Source organism: Ovis canadensis, chromosome 15, assembly GCF_042477335.2.
Source record: "Ovis canadensis isolate MfBH-ARS-UI-01 breed Bighorn chromosome 15, ARS-UI_OviCan_v2, whole genome shotgun sequence".
NCBI lineage: Eukaryota > Metazoa > Chordata > Mammalia > Artiodactyla > Bovidae > Ovis > Ovis canadensis.
In genome coordinates this window covers 37,722,440-37,742,125 of record NC_091259.1, presented here as the reverse complement: position 1 = coordinate 37,742,125, position 19,686 = coordinate 37,722,440, and the positions used below count along the sequence as shown (strand labels likewise).

The 19,686-nt window shown below is 53.5% G+C and overlaps 2 protein-coding genes across 6 annotated transcripts in view; one reads left to right on the top strand and one right to left on the bottom strand.

Moving 5' to 3' along the window:
- The first annotated feature begins 1,715 nt into the window (after positions 1–1,715).
- On the top strand, positions 1,716–10,034 carry MCAM (melanoma cell adhesion molecule). Of its 2 annotated transcripts, XM_069554183.1 has the most exons (16): positions 2,044–2,337; positions 4,159–4,283; positions 4,373–4,577; positions 4,663–4,733; positions 4,846–4,933; positions 6,009–6,188; positions 6,291–6,412; positions 6,497–6,659; positions 6,755–6,873; positions 6,948–7,089; positions 7,227–7,348; positions 7,456–7,597; positions 7,686–7,757; positions 7,916–8,063; positions 8,355–8,472; positions 8,953–10,034. In XM_069554183.1, exons 1-16 carry the CDS (start codon positions 2,271–2,273, stop codon positions 8,980–8,982), a joined length of 1,914 nt encoding a protein of 637 aa, XP_069410284.1. In that variant the 5' UTR covers positions 2,044–2,270; the 3' UTR covers positions 8,983–10,034. The 2 variants fall into 2 exon arrangements, with proteins under 2 accessions (XP_069410285.1, XP_069410284.1); XM_069554184.1 differs by lacking the exon at positions 8,355–8,472 and having other exon boundaries at positions 1,716–2,337.
- A 1,566-nt stretch (positions 10,035–11,600) lies between these two features.
- CBL (Cbl proto-oncogene) overlaps positions 11,601–19,686 on the bottom strand; it is an 87,802-nt gene continuing 79,716 nt past the window's right edge. For all 4 annotated transcript variants that reach the window (XM_069554179.1, XM_069554180.1, XM_069554181.1 and 1 more), the window contains one exon: positions 11,601–18,756. In XM_069554179.1, coding sequence (XP_069410280.1) covers positions 18,476–18,756 — 281 coding nt within the window. In that variant the 3' untranslated portion in view covers positions 11,601–18,475. The remainder of the gene's footprint in view (positions 18,757–19,686) is intronic.

Genomic DNA, 19,686 nt, shown 5'->3' with positions numbered 1-19,686 from the left:
CTGGTCAGGGGCTCTGCTGATCCTGGCCTGCATCTGGGCAAGGCTACCTCCACCGAGTCCAGGCACACCAGGGTCTGCAGATGGAAAGCCCACAGTGGCCTCCTTGGCGCTCCCCTTCTGCTGGACCTCCATCCTCTCTCGCTGAAAGTTCTTCCCCGTCTGCTTCCTCTCTTTCCTGCAGATGCCCATCTCAGACACCGTCCACCTCCCGCTCCTTCACCCTGTGCTGCCCTCGTTCTGCTTGCTTCTGCCTCCAGTCCCCTCTGAAGCCTCTCCAAGGACCTGACCTCTTTGGTTTGGAATCCTAGTGCGGCCCCACTCAATGAAGCCTTCTTGAGGTTGTCTGCCCCCTGACCTCTACCACCCACTCCCTGGCAGCCCAGAGCACCCTAAGCTACTGGCTTCCCTAAAGGACAGTCTCTCTGCTAGTTTGGTGGGGACGTGTGGGACACAGAGGTCACCCTGGGCTCTATCCTCACTTCCCTTTCACCGCAGAGGCAGCCCCACCACCCCCTCCTAGCTTCACTCTTCTCACAACGGAAGAAGGATTCTGAACTGACCGTCCTTGGTGGTTAGCTGGCTTTGCTCTCAGGCTGGAGAGAGGAGAATGATTAGTTAATGGTGTTAAGAGAAGGGAAGGGGGGGTGGAGGCAGGGAAGCAGAATACTATGCCCAGCTCTGAGCTTGCCAGGGCAAACAGCATCCTTCAGCCATTCCCATTCCTGCCCCTGCAGACAAAAACAAACGCTTCCATTCCGTTCTGGGCCCTGGGCCAGTCCATACATTCACTCTGGGGGAGGAGGAAGCACCATCATTCTCTTACCCCCCACCCCCACCCTGGGCTCCAAGCCCCTGGCTTGGCCTGCCTGGCATGGCCTCTGGCTGAAAATTAATGGAGACGGAGGAGGGGAGCAGCAAGGATCTGAAAGATGAGGGCTGATGTGGCTCAAGAGTCATCTCGGCGTCATCAAAACGCCATCCCGGAGCATCCTCTAAGTCACCTGCCCATTTGCTGCCTCACCCTGCTCCTCCCCCACCCAGCGGCAAGGCTGCCCTGCCTAGGACAGGACTCTATTCCAAATCCAGGCCTCCTTTAGACCATCCCAGTTAGAGGGGTCCCAGCTGATGTGGACCCGTTTCCCAGGGCTAGGGAGCAGGGGGTCTGTCTCTATGAGACAAGAATCAGTCTCACTCTCCAGAGCCTCAGTTCAGGTTCAAGGGGCCCAAAGACCCAGGCATTGGACATAAGGGGAGATGCAGGTCCCCTCGCCTCGCTGGGACAGATTCCACTTGGGCAGGGCAGCCTGGAGTCAGTTCTGATTCCTCCTCCAAACCCCCCACCCTCAGCTGCTGGGGGGCCAGAGCCCTGCTGCAGGGGGTCCCATCAACCCTCTGCAACAGCAACAGGTATGGGGGGAGAAAGCTGGAGAGCTTGTGCCCATTAACTCATTTTTCTCCCTCTTTTCTTCATTCAGGGGAAACTGAGTCCCAGGTTGGGTTCAGTGAGTGAAGCCAGAAGAAGCAGAAACCTCAAGATCCAGGCTCAGTGGGACAAGTGTGACAACTTCGGGCCTGTGAATTCAGCCCCTCCCTGCTTCCTCTGGTCTGAGACTTTCAGGAGCTGGGGATGAAGGGACCACCCTTAGCGCGCCGTCTCCACTCCCCAGTACAGATGCCTCTGGCTCTGTGGGCCCTGGGCCCAGGGTTCTTCCCTCACAGCGGCCAGGACTGCAAGACTTGGGGGCAGTGCCAGGCCGCCGGCCGCCGCAGTGGTGCAACCGTTCTGGGAAGCCCGATTTCTCTGGGGCAGAGGTCCGGGGCAGTGGAGGAGGCGGCGGGCAGAAGAGCTTAAAAGGGAGCGAGGTCCCCATCAAGGACACTAAGGACCTGCCAGTGGCTCCTCGGCCAGGAGGTCCCCCAGGGCTACAAGGGCTGGCTGGGGCTAAGCGGGGTCTGACCCGGCGGGACTCCAGCATCCGGGCCAGCTTCTCCCTGCAGCCGCCTCGGAGACACCTGTCACCGCCCCCTGTCCGTTCCCTAGCCGGGGGCTGGGAGGAAGGCTCCGGCCTAACCCCGCGCCGCGCTGTTGCAGCTCCGGGCATCTCGGCGCCGGGCCCGCCCCCTAGGGCTACGGCGCGCCGGGCGGGGGGTGGGCTGCGCGGGGCGTGGCGGGCGGCCCGGGCGCCCGGGCCCCCTCCCCCGCCCCCCTGACGTCAGCCCCCGGCGGCCGCGAGCTCCCTCACTTGGCTCTCGCCCTCCGGCCGGGAAGCATGGGACGGTCCGGGCTCATCTGCGCTTTCCTACTCGCCGTCTGCTGCTGCTCTCGCCGCGCCGCGGGTGAGTGAGCTCGCTGGGGCCTCGCACCCCGAACGGTCCGGCCGGGCGGTCTTCGGCGGAGCGTGCCCGGGAGCAGAGCCCGCATCCCGGCGGGGGCCGGGGCTTTGCGCGGCGGCGTGCGCTCCTCCTCTCCGGGTCCCCGGCACCCGGCGCCTTGCGCGCGTACAACTCTTCTTTATGGCCCGTTTGCAGCCTCTGTTCCAGACCATCCCGGGAGCAGGACCCGGGAGACGGGGAGGGGGCTGCTGCCTGCAGCGGGAAGGGGTGGAGCAGAGTCCCTTCGGGCTCTGGGGAGAGCTTTTCTTCAGGTGCTTTCTCGGGGGCGGGGGGCGGGGAGCGTGATTGGAGCCTTGGCGGGAGGGGCAGCTACAGCGCATCCCCAAATCCTGAATTCCGCGCCCGCCTGTTGCTGGAAAACGCAGTTTTCTTAGCTGGAGGGGTGCACCGACCCCTCCCTCTCCCGCCTGGGCTTCGAGCCAGGCTAGAGGTGAGCGCGAGGGGGAGGAACGGCGGCTCCCGCCCTGCCAGGGCGTTGGCAAAGACTGGAGCGCCGTATGGGTCCCCTCGCCCCTACCCGGGTGACGGGGTCACAGGTGGCAGGGACTAGGGATCGCAGAGTCCCAGAGTGCGAGCGCCCCAGACTTGTTTGTTACACGTCCCGGAATGGGACCAGATTCAGGTGGGAAAAGGGCCCCGGCACCTCGGAGTTTTTCTCTGAAACTGCCTAGGAGCCGGGCGCTCCCGGGCTCACCCTACCCTTGTATGGCCGCAGTGGTGTCGCTCGTTTCTCTTGGCTCCGTTTCCCGGGTTCTAGCCGCTGGCTGGCTGGGAAAGGGGAGGTCTGGGCAATACCCAATGCCATGGCTTCGTGCCCATGCCAACAATGTCCCTGGGGTACCCTCGGTTGCTGCCTTCCAAGTCTTTCTGGGGGATGGAGGGGAAAGGGCTGCATGGGGCTCCAGTGCTGCAGAAGGTCCAGCCCCACCCCTGCCCGGCTCTTCTAGGGCTGGGGAAACCGAGTCAGGGAGCTGAGGCTTTTGCTCTGGGCTGAAGACCACTCCAACAGCCCTCATTGTATGGGAGCCAGCCCAGGGCAACCACCCAGGCACCCAAGTCCAACCAGATGGTATGGAGTGACATCACCTCCTTGTGGGGCGGGCAGGACACTGGCACCGCTGACGTCACTCTTGCCCACTGCCTGGCCCTTGCCCTGACCCCTGACCCTGACCCCAGGGAGAGGTTCTGGCCCCTCCATGACTCTGACCCCTCCTGTACTCACAAGACTCCCAGGATGGGGTCCCCTGAGAGTGTGGGAATTCAGAGATGCTGCTTATGGAGTAGGAGATAGGGGTCTCCTGACCAGGGCTGCCCATTGGGGTCTTATGGGGGGGGGCGTTGGGGGGCAAAGGGTAGAGTAGTGATGTCTTACCCTGGGTGTGGGGACAAAAAGGGCCTGTGTGCCTGGGCCTGGCACGTGCCTTGCATTCCCTCACTCTGAGCTCACCCAGAGAGGAGGGGGCCTGGAAGGAAAGGGGCCTTCCTCTTGGCCCACCCTCTGCCAGCCTCATCTGGGAGTTCCTGGTGCTCAGGGTCTCTGCTCCAATGACCAGAAATGTCCATCCCCAGCTCCCTTGAGCCAGGAGAGGGCCAGTCCCCAGGCTGGGGGGTCATACAGAGTGGTTGAGGCTTAGAGAGGACAGCGTGCCCTTCGAACCCTCACTGAAGTGGCAGAGAGAACAGCTGCTACAAGTGGGTGTGAGCGAAGGGCATGGTGAGCAGCTGGAGCTCACACAGCTGCTGGTGCCCCCCCGACCCCCCCAGGTGTGCCCGGAGAGGCCGAGCAGCCGGAGCCCGAGCTGGTGGAGGTGGAAGTGGGCCACACGGCCCTTCTGAAGTGTGGCCTCTCCCACGCCCAGGGCAACCTCAGCCACGTGGACTGGTTTTCTGTGAGTGCAGAAGAGGGCAGCAGGGGCGGGAGGCCCTGCCCTTCATGTAGCCCCAGGACCCTCACCCCCGCCCTGCTGCCTCCACTCAGGTCCACAAGGAGAAGCGGATGCCCATCTTCCGTGTGCGTCAGGGCCAGGGCCAGAGCGAGCCTGGGGAGTACCAAAACCGGCTCAGCCTCCAGGACAAAGGGACTACTCTGGTCCTGACCGGCATCACCCCCCACGATGACCGCATCTTCACGTGCCAGGGCAAGCGCCGGGCTCAGGAGCACCGCATCCGGCTCCGTGTCTACAGTGAGTGCCCTGTCCGTGCCTTGTGGGCAGCGAGGGGCATGGGAAGCGGTGGTCCTACATGCCTCCCCATCTCTCTCCCTTGTAGAAGCTCCGGAGGAGCCAAGCATCCAGGTCAATACCTTGGGCATTTCTGTGAACAGTAAGGAGCCTGTGGAGGTGAGGTCTGCTGGGGTGGCCCGGGGTTGGGGGAGGCGGGTAGGCAGGAGCTAAGAGGGGGCAGCTTGGCCAGGTCACAGAGTTAGGAAGCCTCACACCCTGCCCTCCTTAGGTTGCCACCTGCGTCGGAAGGAATGGGTACCCTGTTCCTCAAGTCACCTGGTACAAGAACGGCCAGTCCCTGAAGGAGGAGAAGAACCGTAAGTCATCCTCTCTGCCCTTAGAAGCCATGCTTGTGGCACTGTATGGGGACCGCTTTGCACTTTTACTTTGTTTTTTTTGACTGCACTGTGAGGCATGCCGGATCTTAGTTCCCCGACCAGGAATGAAACCCATGACCCCTGTGTTGGGAGCATGGAGTCTTTAATCACTGGACTGCCAGGGAAGTCACTATTGTATTTTTTTTTTTCAAGTACACAAGCCATCCATGAAAATATTATCATTAGGGTTCAAACTGTACAGAAAATCTAGAAGGAAAATTTTCCTTCCTGCCCCAGGCCCCCCTCCCAGAAATATCTCTGCTGTCAGTGTGTATGTATTCTTTCAAGCCTATTTCTAGGTCCTTACTCACACATGTAAATATATCTAGGACTATATAGAGTTTTGTTTTTTATTACTTAAATCAGTGGTTCTCTTCTAAGGCTGATCTTGCTCTCCTCTGGGACACTTGGCAGTGTCTGGAAATATTTTTGGTTGTTGCAAATAGCGAGATGCAACTGGCATCTGGTGGGGGGTTAGTGAGGCCAAGGATGCTGTAAACATCCCACAGGGCACAGAGTACTTCTGACTCCAGATCTCAGTGCTGAGGTGGAGAAACCCCGATCTGAATGGCACGGCCTGCCCTATACTTTGTTTCCCTTTTGACAACAAGTCCTGGAAATCTTGCTGGATCGCTCTGTTTAGAACTACCTGATTGTTTGTTTACCTACTGCCCAGCATTTCACAGGGCTGAGCTATAATGTAATATATAATATAGCTATAATATGATCTAGCTGACCATTCATTCTGGTTAGTAGATGTCCATAGTGTTTTCTCTGTATTTTTAAATCACTGCAGTATTATTTGCACACACCCTTGTATGAGTGCCCACGTGTGTTTGGGGTAGGTAGCAAGCAGTAAAGAGCTGGGTTGAAGGGTTGCAGGTGGCATTCGTAATGATCCGTGGCCCTCTACAAGGGCTCCCTGCCATTCCTTCCCCGACTCAAGATGCCACAGGGTGGGGATGGAGGCGGAGCGGAGACTCACCGAACCGTTCTCCCCTTCCTCCCTGCCCAGGGGTCCACATCCAGTCATCCCAGACGGAGGAGTCGAGTGGTCTGTTTACCTTGCGCAGTGTTCTGCAGGCACAGGTGTCCAAGGAGGACAAAGATGCCCAGTTTTACTGTGAGCTCAGCTACCGGCTGCCCAGTGGGAACCACATGAAAGAATCTAAGGAGGTCACCGTCCCTGTTTTCTGTGAGTACCGACTCTTCACAATGGGGCTGAGTCCTGCGAGCATCTGCCCACCTGGCGCAAAGGCCGCTCTTGGGCTGAGAACTGTCCCCTTTGCCTGTGCAGACCCGGCAGAGAGAGTGTGGTTGGAAGTGGAGCCTGAGGGGATGCTGAAGGAGGGGGACCGTGTGGAAATCAGGTGTTTGGCTGATGGCAACCCCCAGCCCCACTTCAGCATCATCAAGCAGGTGCGGGGCCCTCTGTTCTGGGTGGAGGCGGGCATGCAGGAGTGGCTGGAGGTCCGCTCTGATCACGCCTTCGTCCTCCCCCAGAACCTCAACACCAGGGAGATGGAGGAAGAGAGGACGGATGACAACGGGGTCCTGGTCTTGGATCCTGCACAGAAGGAGCATAGTGGCCGCTACGAATGTCAGGGCCTGGACTTGGAGACCACGACATCGCTGCAGAGCGACCAACAGGAGCTGGTGGTGAACTGTGAGGGGCTGGGGGCCCAGGAGAGGGGGACCAGGCTGGGGCAAGAGGGAATCCAACCCGCCCTGTCCTGCCTGACCCCACTGCTGCACCCCCAGATGTGTCTGATGTCCGGGTGAGCCCCGCAGCCCCTGAGAGCCAGGAGGGCAGCAGCCTCACCCTGAACTGTGAGGCCGAGAGCAACCAGGACCTTCAGTTCCAGTGGCTGAGAGAAAAGGTACCCAGGTGGGCCCAAGGCTCTGGGGGGATGGGTGGGCCTGGGAGTGACCCCTGACCCATCTTTCACCCCAGACAGGCAAGTTACTGGCAAAGGGGCAGGTGCTCCAGTTACACAACCTGAAACGGGAGGAAGGGGGAGGCTACCGCTGCCTGGCCTCTGTGCCCAGTGTTCCCGGCCTGAACCGCTCCCAGCTGGTCAACGTGGCCATCTTTGGTGAGGCCCTTGAGTTGGTCAGTGTTTTCAAGCTCTTTGGGGGCCAGAAATCACCTGTTGCCCTAGGGCACTCTGGTGTGGGAGTGGGTGGCGGGTGGGCAGAGTGTGCTGTCTCAACCCGCCCTGCCCTCACGCAGGGCCCCCGTGGATGGCATCAAGGGAGAAGAAGATGTGGGTGAAGGAGAACTCAGTGCTGAATCTGTCCTGTGAAGCCTCGGGGCACCCTCGGCCCAGCATCGTGTGGAGTGTCCACGGCATGGTGAGCAGGCACACGGCAGCCTCCCAGGTGCTGGGCCGACCCCTTGCAGGCTCTGCAGCCACTGCCCAACACCCTCCCACCCCTGAGCTGCTTCTCTTTCCTTGCAGGCAAGTGAGCAAGACCAGGAGCCACAGAATGTCCTGAGTGTCCTGAACGTCCTGGTGACCCCAGAGCTGTTGGAGACAGGCGCTGAGTGCGTGGCCTCCAACTCCCTGGGCAGAAACACCACCATCATTTTCCTGGAGCTGGGTAAGGGCCAGGTCCTGCAGAGGGGGCGGGGTTGGGCTCATTCCTATCCCACCCTTGACCCCAATCCATTTCATGTCTTCCACCCCAGACTCCAACAGAACCACCAACCTCAGTACCTCCACCGTCAGCCCCCCTGCCAGAGCCAACGGCACCTCAACAGGTGAGCTGGGCTGGACCGGGCATCCTCATTCTGCCCTGCCCAGCCCAGGGGAGCCCTGGGCAGCTGCCTACCTTCCATCAGCCCTGGACTGGGCAGGGCAGTGATGGTAATGTGGCAGCCTGGGGCAGGGAGTGACTCTGAGTGTCTTTGTGGAACAGAGAAGAAGTTGACAGAGCCGGAAAGCAAGGGTGTGGTCATCGTGGCTGTGACCGTGTGCGTCCTGGTCCTGGCCTTGCTGGGCGCTGTCCTCTATTTCTTCTACAAGAAGGGCAAGCTGCCATGTGGACGGTCAGGCAAACAAGAGATGTAAGCATGGTACCTGGCGTCTTGCACACCCACCCCCCATCTCACGCTGCCAGCTTGTTGCCTCCTCAGGGACGTTCCCCCGCCAGCCCCTGGCCCACTCGCTTGGGACACCTGCTTTCCCACCACTACCCAGCTCCTTCCACCACACTGCTTCCCTTCTTCCCTGTTGCCCCTCCCCAGCTGGCCCAGAACACCCAAGGGCTCGTCATCACCCAGTGCCCCATCCCTCCTGACAGCCCCCCTTCCCTTGCCCTCAAGTTGCCAACCTCTTGCCTCCCTCCCTCCTCCCAGCACGCTGCCCCCGTCTCGTAAGAGCGAATTTGTAGTTGAAGTTAAGTCAGATAAGCTCCCAGAAGAGATGGGACTCCTTCAGGGCAGCAGCGGTGACAAGAGGGCTCCAGGAGACCAGGTAGGAGGCAGTTCCCGTGGCCAGAGCCTGATAGTCTTCAGGGATTGGGAGCAGCAGGGGCTGACGGTTGCTGAACACTAACTCTGTCCTTCATCCTTCCCCATCTCCAATGGGGAGCAGCTCCCACCTTGTCTCCCTAACACTACTCACAGCTGGTAGGGCCAGGCAGGTGGCTGAGGGACCCCGGAGAAGGTAGCCCCCAGGACCAAGAGCAGGACCCAGTCTGTCACCACTTCCTGAACGGCGCTAGTGGCTCACATCACTAGGTGTGACGTGCGACCCAGTGTGATTTGGGGTCTCATCTCTCATTCCCTGCCCTGCCACCGCCCGCCCCCACCCCACCCTGGCTTCTTCCCTCCAGGCGCTGCACCTAGTCCATCAGCTGTGGCTTCAGTCCCTCCTCTCTTTTAGTGCTCACACCTAAACCCTGGTCTGTGTCTCCGAATTCCTGCCTCACTTCTGCTCTTCACCCCTCTTTAGGGAGAGAAATACATCGATCTGAGGCACTAGCCGCTGAATCACACAGCGCTCCCTGTCCTGCCTGGAACCTCCCCTGTTCCCTGCTCAGCCTCCTCCCCAGCACTCAGGATGGTCGCCAAAGCCTCTAAAGTGGACTACTGAAGTGGAGAAGACCCCCCCCCCCACCCGCCCCCAGCTCACCTGCAGACCCTGTTTCAGAGGGCACGTGGGCTGGGACCTGAGCTGTCCTGAGAAAGACCTCATGTGGCCCTGGAGGCCCCCTCTTTGGGGACCTGTCCACCACGGTCTCAATTTGTTCAAACCAAGGAGGGGCCTCAGTATCCCAGAAATGCATAGGAGAGTTTCTTACAGAACTTGTTTTCTCTTTACACATTATGGATGTAAGTACCTGTCTTCTACCAGCAACCAAATTAGGTAGCCTGTTCATCTTGAGCTGACTTCCTGCTCCAGGGCTGGCTTCATAATCCAGTTGTATCGCTGAAGTGTGGTTGCAGTGAGCCCAGGCCTCTCTCCGCGGGTGAGGGTTGCTGCTCACTTCAGCTCTGGGGAGACCCCCCCCACCACAGTAAATGGAAGCAGCTGCCTGCCTGCTCCTGGAGTCCCTTTTGCGACACTCCTTTCTTTCCCTGGGCAGAAGCCAGGACCTGGTGGTGGTCCTTACAGGATAGTCAGTAAGGATGCCGGGCACAGCTTTCCAGAGTGAAGGCTGTTGGGCCCGAGCACCCTCATTCACTTGGCTCCCCCCACCCTCTCTAGGAATCACGTTATGACTGAACGCTGGGGGTAGGGGCTGGAGATGAGGTCCAGATTGTCCTTTACAAGGGTTAAAGCTATAAAGTTATATTAGCACCAGGGTTCTAATGGGAGAATGGTACTTGGAGATGAGAAATGGGCCTGGCTAGAGCTTTGGGGCGTGTATGTGTATCTGCGTGGATGTGTGTATGCGTATCTGCGTGGATGTGTGTATGCGTGTGTGTGTATATATAGTTTTGTTAGGTTGTAAATTTGCAAATTGTTTCCTTTTTATATGTGTGTGTGTGTATATATATATATATGAAAAATAAAGCTTAATTGTCCCTTAATCTTCACTGTTTTTATTCATCATGGGTACCACAGCAGCCTGCGGCCTGCAGTTGGAACCATGCCAAAAGGAACACAGAGCCCTTTGCAGTTGGGAGCAGGGACCAGAGGTCATCTCTGCTGCTCAGCAGAGGGCTCGAGCTCTAACACAGAGGATAAGCTTGCTCCTTAGCACAGAGCTGCCCTGATCAAGGCAACTTGCAGAGTCTGGTGAGCTGTCGGCAAGTTTTTGCCCCTTTCCTGTCGCTTAGACGGCCCTCCAGGTAGCAGAACAGACGTCTGGTGATGAACTGGTGGGGTTATACATCTGACCCTGTAGTTTCCCAAGGTATTACTCCTTGACCCAGGAATGAGCAAGAACTCTGGTCTGCTACAACAAAAGAAACTTTATTTAAAAATATTTTTTACAGACATGGGTGCCTGAAAAAGCTCTTTAGTTAACTGTGTATGGAAGTGAAAAAAATTAATAAATAACATTAGTATAACAGAACCTCTAAACATTAATACATTGGCAAAACAAAATGGACTTAAAATGAAAATGACTCTTAAAGCTCTGCTATTCTCTGTAAGAATATTTACCTTCTGTTTTATTCTTTACAGGTGAGAATGATTAAATACTGCTAATATAATTTTTTTATATTAATGACACATTTTTAAAATAGTCCACAAAAATCTCATCTAAGGTTTCATTTTGTTTTATTTTTAACACTGATATACAAATGGGACTCTTCATTCTGGAGAAAGCATCAAGTTCTCTCCAGCCCCACCCAGGCCAAGAATGTCAAAATCCTGAATAAAGGACTTTGAAAAGAACTGTTTCTATCTCCCAATTCTTTATTAAGTTAAAGGCAAGGAAGAACTGAGAAGAGGGGAAGAGACAAGTAAAACGTCATTATACAGAAAACTTTTGTTGTTGAGATCTACAGTGGCCACCATACTGAGGACAGGCTTCTGTTCCGGCACGTGGTCCTTGCCACCCTGCCCAGGGGAAAACTCACCCCTGCAGAGGCACTATCTGCTTAATGCTCTACGACTGAAGTTGTCAAATGAAAGCCGAGTCTTAAGAGAGAGGCAGGAGGTCTAGGCCAGTTCAGGATCCAGCATAAAGACAAGATAGACAACCTCCTCTTCTCGGGAGTCCACCCGACACTGTTCCATGTAGTTGGGTCATTGACAGGATTGGGAGGCTGGGTCACTTGAGGCAGTCCAGAGGATACCTGGCAGTCATGGAACGTTCTGTCTCCTCCTGAGTACAGAACATCCAACCTGACAATTAAGATTCTGACTGGAGCCAACCAAACCATCCTGGGGTACAATGCTCATTTCTTCCAACTCAGCACTGTGGCTGGGAGAAGGGACCGCTAACCCGCTGCACCTGGGTGCCACCACCCCGGCCGCACGGAGACACTTCCTCTCCCCTAGACTGGAGAACTAATGACACTCAAGGTAGAGGAGCTAAGACTCTGGTATTTCCATATTAAGTCCTAAAATGCAGCCTGGGATACAGTGCTGCCTTAGAAAGGCACAAAATGTTTGGTTTTTTTTTTTTTTCAGTGTGCTAAAAATTGTTTTGTTTTGAATAAAGGAAAAAGATATATAAGGTTAAAAATACCAAGTCACCACAGCCAGAAAGCAGAGGGAGGAGGTACCTCCTAGCTGCCACGCCCCTGCCACACATTTCAGCAGGAGGCCAAGGCCAAGACACTAAAACAAGGCTGAGACAGGCAGGTCAGGAGGCATCCACTCTTGTGGGCCTGGCGCCTGCAGGCTCACTCACCCCGACAGCAGAAGAAGCCAAGGAAGAGAATACACGTGGTCTACAGCCTTGCGTGCAGTCCCCTGCCTCATCAGCTTCCAGACAGCCGTAAGCGCAGCTTCCTCAGCCACAAAACGCGGTCAGAGGGAGGTGGGGAGGAGGGGACTGACACACAGGGCACGTTAGCACCTATGTCAGAGCGCTGGGTGCAGGCACACACATACCCCAGGCGGGGACCCAGCATGAAAGCGGCGCCAGGCCTGGGGAGGCTCAGACAGCCGGTACCGAGCAGGATCCCCTGGCCTCCCAAAGTGATCCAGCAGCAGAAGGAGAATTTGTGAAGGGCGCCTCTCACATTTTGGGGGCCAAATAAGAATCTGGGGCCGGGCATGAGAACTCTGATTTGTTCCACTGCCAGATCAGTAGGTTGGCGTTCAGCCTCTGCTCTCTACACACACAGCGAGTGGTCAGCTACATTTTTCTCAAGCAATGAACAAGGGAAGGGGCAGCAAGATGTCCAAACAGTTGTTAGTCTGTTAGTCAACAGCTGGCCCTTTGGCACCGTGTTCTCCAGAAGACTGGCAGGGGGCCTCCAGGCAGGCCTGGCTCTCCCCACCCCGACTCCCCCACTCACTCCTGGGCTACTTTGTGGAAACAAGAAACACTGGTGCTCCCTCTCTGAAACCAACCCAGACTTCCTAGGACTCAGTGAAGGCAAGAGGCACTGCTGTCCCTCTGCCCCTGAATTCTGGAGCCTACAAGGGAATTTCAAACACACAGGCCCCAGCCTTCACCACGGGCCTCAGCGTGTATCTTTGGATTATTAGGTGACTTCGATGTACATCAAATGACTCCAGTAGTTTAAAAAAGTTTTGAGTAATTATGAAATGCATTAATAACAAGGGACAGGCTCTGGGATGAGAGAAATAAAATCAGAAGATTCAGGCAAGCAGAAACATGGCTTTAAAAAAACAACAAATAAAGGCTTTACTACAGGACGACAAAGGAAGCAACCGGACAGAGAGGACAGATGCATCCTGTCGAAAGAGCTCTCAGTAGCAACTCTCAACTGGAATCTATACCTAATTCACATCCTGGCAACTGTCCCAATGCCATAAATTCTTACTGCAAAGTAGTTTCTGAGGTACCGCAGAAGGCCTGCCTAAGGACATCACTGCAGAGGAAAGACTAGATGAAAGGGTGGGGAGGAGGACATGGAAGGACTGAGGCCACGCGCCCGGAGAATGAGTATGTTCTCAGCACTAAAACCTGAAGAGAGCCCAGAAGTCCACGGGCAGGGGTGACAGGGGATTTGTGATCTGCTCTCTGAAGAAACCGAAAGACAGCCAGAAACCTGAGATTAAATGAAGGCTAAGAAATGTCACCTAACAACAGATTAGCTCTGGAACACGAGAAACGGGTCCTGAAGAAAGAGGCAAGAAATCTTGGATGCCAGGACTCATAAAGGAAAGAAAAACAGGCCATAAAGAAACAGTGAAGACAGTAACCCAAGTTAACGTTAACCTAAGCATTTCTTCAATGTCCCAGACACAGTCCCACGCCTGCCTTTCCCCTCTCGAGAAAGCAGTATGGTAAACTTTACTACTAAAGTATTGGTTTGGCCAAGAAGCGCATCTGGGTTTTCACGTCATGACATCACGCACAAAAGCTGATTGAACTTTTTGGACAACCCAGAATGATTTAGGGTCTCTCTCACCTCCAGTCAGAACCTCCCACTGCCCCTTCTTCCCGCCTGAACATGCGGCTGCCACCCTGTGTGGCAAAGGCTGACTGGTTGGGTGTCCACACCTGATCAATATGCTGGGCTGATGACAGTCTTCCTTGAGAATATGAACAAGAGGAGCTGGGTATCTGTTAAAGTGATGCTCCCTAGAACTGGGGGGGTCATGAGGACTTGAGGCCTAGGGTTCCAATTTCAGGGCCCCATATTACCGACAAACAGATTTCCTTGGAGGAGAAAGGTCAAGTTGCAAAGTTTCTCAGCTCCATGCAGAATCAGCTGTACTGCTTCGCTGGGTTCTGGGCGACAGTCTGCATCCTGATGACTCCCTCCTTCCTTCTGCTTGAATTCTTCTGTTTCTTGTATCCGAAGGACTGCTCAACAGGATGGTCAAACATACAGCCTTGACCTTCTTCCACTATGCGCCCTCCTCCATGCATTAAGTGACAGCATGCCTTTCTAACATGAGGCTGCTAATGTAGACTGAGATCAAAGTAAGAGTAATGCTTTATGCTGAGAATACTTCAGATCGAATTTCTAGGGCACGAAAATCCAGGAGAATTACGTGTTGACTCTTACACTAAGTTCCAGGGTCTCTCAGCTCCATACTCCTAGAGATACAGGCTGACATTTTTGAGAACTGAGTTCAGTCTACCTCACTGCCTGGCTCTCGGGAGACCAAACAACTGGTGGACGATCAGGACCCAGAGACAGGTGCTCATCCTCCTCTCACAACTTCGGCCCTTCTAAAGAGACACAGGATTAGCAGAAAGGTTGTGGAATGATTGAAAACCAATTCCACACAGGATGGGAGATGGTAAGAGGTCCCAAAAGGGTCATAAGAAAACTTCCCAATAAAGGAAAATAGGAATACAAGCAGCTGAGTAAAAAGATCAAGGAAGGCACTAGAGTGGAAAGGGGACTGTAGGCAGATGCTTTCCTTAAACATTTGACTGCCCTACTGTGCAACTCTGAGCCGATGAACAGACCCACCAAACAGACTGTAAACACATAAAAATGGTGGGTAATCCATGAGACTTACATGGAGGAATCTCCCAGACACTGTCAAAACTATAGGAAGATAACAGGGGTTAAGGGGAGCATCTTGAACTGATTCTTAACCAGGACAGCGCTATAAGGAAACGCATGTCTGCACAGAGCTATGACTATAAACTGCACGACTGAACCGGGAATGGGTATTTTAGGGCCAAAAGGACATGCTAGACAGTCCAAGTACAGTTCCTCAACATCAGTAAACCGCCCTGTGGTGGCAGGGGAGAACACAGAGCTGGCACTTCAGGCTCATGGTATTCACTCATAACCACCTGCTGAATGACACACACTCTGTGAGAGCCAGGCCAATGGTCAGAATATCATTATTCCATGGGCAGTGGTCACTGCAGAGTCAGAAAGGCCAACAGCCTGAGAGGAGATTTACAGTTTGGGAAGAGGGCCTGTACCCCTTTGCCTCTCATGACGTGAGGTAGGAGAATATTCTGCACTAAAACCATTGCTGGTCACATGCAAAAAAGGTCTAGATCTTGTTAAAGGGAACATACAGCTGGTCCCTACTTTGCAAGCAAATATATAAAATTCATGTGTGAGGTTTCTGATTGGACCATAAAATATATTTTACTTTTCTATAGAGGAAATAAATATTTTAAGTATGAGAAATAGCAACCCCCCTAATTTTTCTTCTAAATCCACAAAACAGCTAAATGATACTAGCAGTACTATCCCACGCCCTGGGCCCTGGTGTTAAGAGTCTGCATGAGAAGCAGAAGAACAGAAGGATGGCACAACACGCAGAGCAGGGCTGGGGGCACAGAGAGTCAGGGGAGCGAATGGCCACCCGCAGGTGGCCATTTATATTGATATAAATATTAACAGATAAATGCTGAGACGACAGACTGCCAAATCTATTATTTACCTAAAGGGAGGTAGGTATATCACTGAGCCCACAGGTTTTTTCCACCTTGAGAACCCCTGACTTTAATGGAAGGAGTATGGCAGAGGCAGTGGATGAAACAGCCACCCAGCATCAAGGAGGGCTATGGAAAGTAGTCCAGGGAGACACGGGGAAGTAGGGTTGAACCGAAGAGCCTAATGCATTTGAGCAAAGGGAAAACAGCAAAGTGGTTTTTACCTTACTTACCTGATAGCTAACAGAGGAGGAACCATTTGTAATTTAGAGGGAGAAAGGGGATGTGATTGCTCCAAATGGCAAAATTCAAAGCCCACTTGTGAAAGGGCAATAGCAGAACCAAAGAATTAAAAATTGCCACACAAACTGAGGATGAAGAATGGGTGACTGGTGCCTCAAAGGAAAATTTAAGAAATTTTGGTTTTGGAAATATCCTCAAAACAAGAGCCATGCAAAAACTTGCCTGAGGCTCACCTGGCAATCTCAGGCTCAGACCCAGGCATGAACTCAGAGCACCCAAAGGAACCTCTGACAGAAAGGTCTGAGACCTGAGTGCCTGCAGATAAACAACCAACAAGTGAAGAACCAGGCCAAGCAATGGTGCATATGTTCAACACCAAGTTTGAGGGCTGACCCAATGAACCACACAGGTACTCAATGAACTGTTGAGTACTGAATGACCCAATGAACCATTATGGAAAGAAAAAGGATAAGCTTGCCTTTAGCATATATACGTAAGGACATAATCTTCAAAGAAGATTCTGCACGCACTCTGAAAAGACGAAGGACTTGCAGGACCACTGCTCTGCTCTCCTGACAGATCTTCAGGCTACAGGCAGTATCTGCAGACGAGGAAAAACTCCAGCAGCAGAGGCAGGCAGGCCGCCGCCAGGTTTTCTAGTTCCTCACCTAGGCCTTCCACATCTAAACAAAGTGCAAAATGAATGCTGCCGCAAGTGGAACACTACACTGGCTTCGAGTGGGAGACACTACGGTCCTCTTTGCTACTCTCTGGCGCTTTCCTCTGCCCCTCCACCCAGATTCAGGCCCTCCTGCACCTGCTGGGGGCTGTGTCATTTTCTGCCATAAAGAGAAGACAATGGGTAACCACGGCAATTCAGCAAGAATCCCCAAACCATCCACTCTGGGAATGTAAATGGCTCGGAGGCAAGAGGAGAAAAACAAAAGATCTTAGAGTAACTGAAAGCCAAGAAAACAGTTAGGAAAAGCTTTAAGTCCAAAGATGATAACATGGGAAAGAAACCAGATGCGAAGTCATTTCTGTTTGGATTGTGAGACAAAACCAGGTTTTAGATTGTGAGGCAGGTGGGTTTATCAAGGAGCAGGCTTGTTTCTGACCAGGAGGAAGGCCACCCACTGCCAGGGAAGTCAGTTAAAAGGCTCGGGCTGGAGAACTAACTGAAATCAAGAGGTCCCTTGGCAGCATCCACAGGACAGACGAGCGAACTCCGAGTCTTCTTTACCAGCTGGCAAGGGCACAAGCTGCAGGGCTTGTCATGTTGTCTGAGTGCAGCAAAGGCACTGATCACACCAGCGATGTCTAAAGACCACGGGGAACGCAGTCCCTAAAGAGCATCTGAGAGCTAGAGGGAAAAAGAATGGGGACGGGGAGGAAGAAGGAAATGCTACATTCCCAAAGCCATAGGCACAAAGAGAAAAGCGAGTCGCCAGGCAGCACCAGTGTAGGGTTGGTGCTAACTGTCAGCAAAATGCTGTGCTACCCTGGAGTAATACCCCCAACTCCTTAAAGAGGAAAGAAAAAACTCATCTCTGAAAATATAACCTGGCTCATTATCACAGGGAGACACCCATATAAGCTGAAATTCACTGGGAAGAAAAGCTGAAGAGAGAAATCTTTATTGTCTGCTGTGTGCATTTTATGTATAACAAGGTAGAGAGCGTGTGAACGGAGCTTCCTAAGTGCTTCATGGTATTTGGGCCAGAAAGCCATGCTGGAAACAAATGATTTCCCCTTTCCATTAAGTAGAAAATCTCATGACCTACATTAGAACACATACCTGGCACCAAGGCAACTGACTCCCGCAGACTACTTTCTGGGGAGAGCATGGAATGTATCTGAAGGCCTCTATCTCATATCAGTCATTATGTAATTACGATAATTAAAACATCTTTTTAAAAACAGATTCAATGTTCCTATAGAAACAGTGCTTCGGAGTGACCAGTGTTCGCTGCGAGTATCAAACAGGACCATAATGACAGAGCAACAGTACTTTTTCCCCATCTATCTACCAAACAAACCAACACCATCACACATTATAAAGAACATCCTATAAGCTGCTTGGCGTCAGTGAGGCTGATCATAGCAAGCCCACTGCCAATGACGGACACTAAGGAGAAGGAGGACAGAGGAGACAGGGAAAAGACAGAGCGGGGTGGGGGTGGAGGGGAGGTGTTCTAAAAATACAAGACTTCAGCTATGCACATGGTAATCTAAGCCAGAGGGGAGTGTCTGAGTTGTAACACACGCTGGGGTTGGGGAGAAAACCACAGTAGATGGAAGTCTTTAAGATTCCTTCCTAAACCTCTTGTGCTAATTCCCCGCCTGGAATTTACACACACAGCAGGTTAATCTTATAATCACAGGACACACACAACCACAGACGGATGGACAAAACGCACACAACCATATCCTTAACCCAAGAAAGTCTTAAGTCCTCAATTAGGATTTACAGCACAGTACTTCTGCTTTCTGGACTGTTCCCCAGGTAGGCTACCATTTCACAAAAATCCACTCTTTCCAAGTGGGAACTGAAGGACACCTTCAAATGCACTCTTAAAACAAAGAAAAGAATCAAGCCTCCTAGCTGTTCCGTCCTCAGTCCACTGCTTTGAAATCTTGGAACCACAGATGTGATACCCCACAGACAGGGCAAGATCTCACTGTGAAGTTTCCAAAGGAACCTAGCCGCCCTTTCAGGTGCTACTTGAGCAAGAGCTCCCGGCTCCTCGGTCCTCTAAGCTGCAGCAGGGAGGGGGTGTGCTAGGTGGCAACATGGGCTGGAGAAGAAATAGAAACGAATTCCCGGAGGATGTTTTTGGCCATTTCAATGTTGTTGTGGGCAATGACCAAGGCTTTCTGAATGTCCTGATAGGAGTAGCCCTGACTCAGGAGGCTCTCGATCTCGCTGGAGAGCTGCGGGGAGGCGGCGGCTGAGGCGGCAGCACTGCTCTGCTGACAGCTGCCTGCTTTCCGTTCAGAGTTGATTCTCCGAGGGAACGGCTTGGGTGGCCTCTCAGGAACCTGGGCACTCTCAGTGAAGTCTGGAAGAAATCGGAAAGAGAGTATTTGCAAATCTGGAGGTGGGTGGGGGTGGGGAGAAAGCCTCATCTAATAACGATGTGCTAGTATGAGATATTACTGACCCACTGTCAGTCGGCTCCATGTGTTCTTCAGTCACAAGGCTGGGTTTCTACAGCTTTAAGGGTTTTAGTGTACAGCCTTCCTCTCATGGCAGGACAACTTTCTAAAGACACCATGCACTTGCCCTACTGACAGGGACCACGCTGCCCTGCACACACATCTGCAACACACTTTACATTGAGCACCAAATTTTCACATGCATTACTGCCTAAATAAGTCAAAAAACATTTCTGAGGGGCCAGAGCAGACACTAGATTTCTCCTTTTACAAATCAAGGAATAGAAATAAGCCGAGGTCACAGTGAAGAAGCATTAAACAAGGCTGGGTGGCAGGGAATCACTGCCTGTTTGGGCAATGGATGCTATGTATCTTTTTTCACCAGCTGTCCTAAAGGCTGTCTTCCGTTACTAAAGTGACAGAAACTCTGGCCGCTGCGTTCCCAAGCGGCCACAGGTGCAAGAAGGACAGCCCTTAACAGTCGAGGTCCAAATGTGGGCTGGCTCCAGGCCCACTCAGTGTGCTCTCCAGAGCCAGTACGCCTCCCTTTCAGCGGGACAGGGCCTAAAGTCAGGAATGTGTGCTCCGAATCATCAAGCTGAATTACCATTGTCATCACGGATGCTCAGGTGAGCCAGAAAGCCTACTACCCCCAGCATATGCAGAGCCAGGGTGTAAGGAATAACCTTATTTCTACATCAGGCAAAATTCTCCAGAGTCTAAATCAGCTTTAACTTCCCAATTTGGGCCCCAGGACCAGCTTTCCTCCCACTTTGGTCCACTCCTTTCGGCTACTGACTTACTGTCACTTGGCAGCCATCTCTGTTTTGATA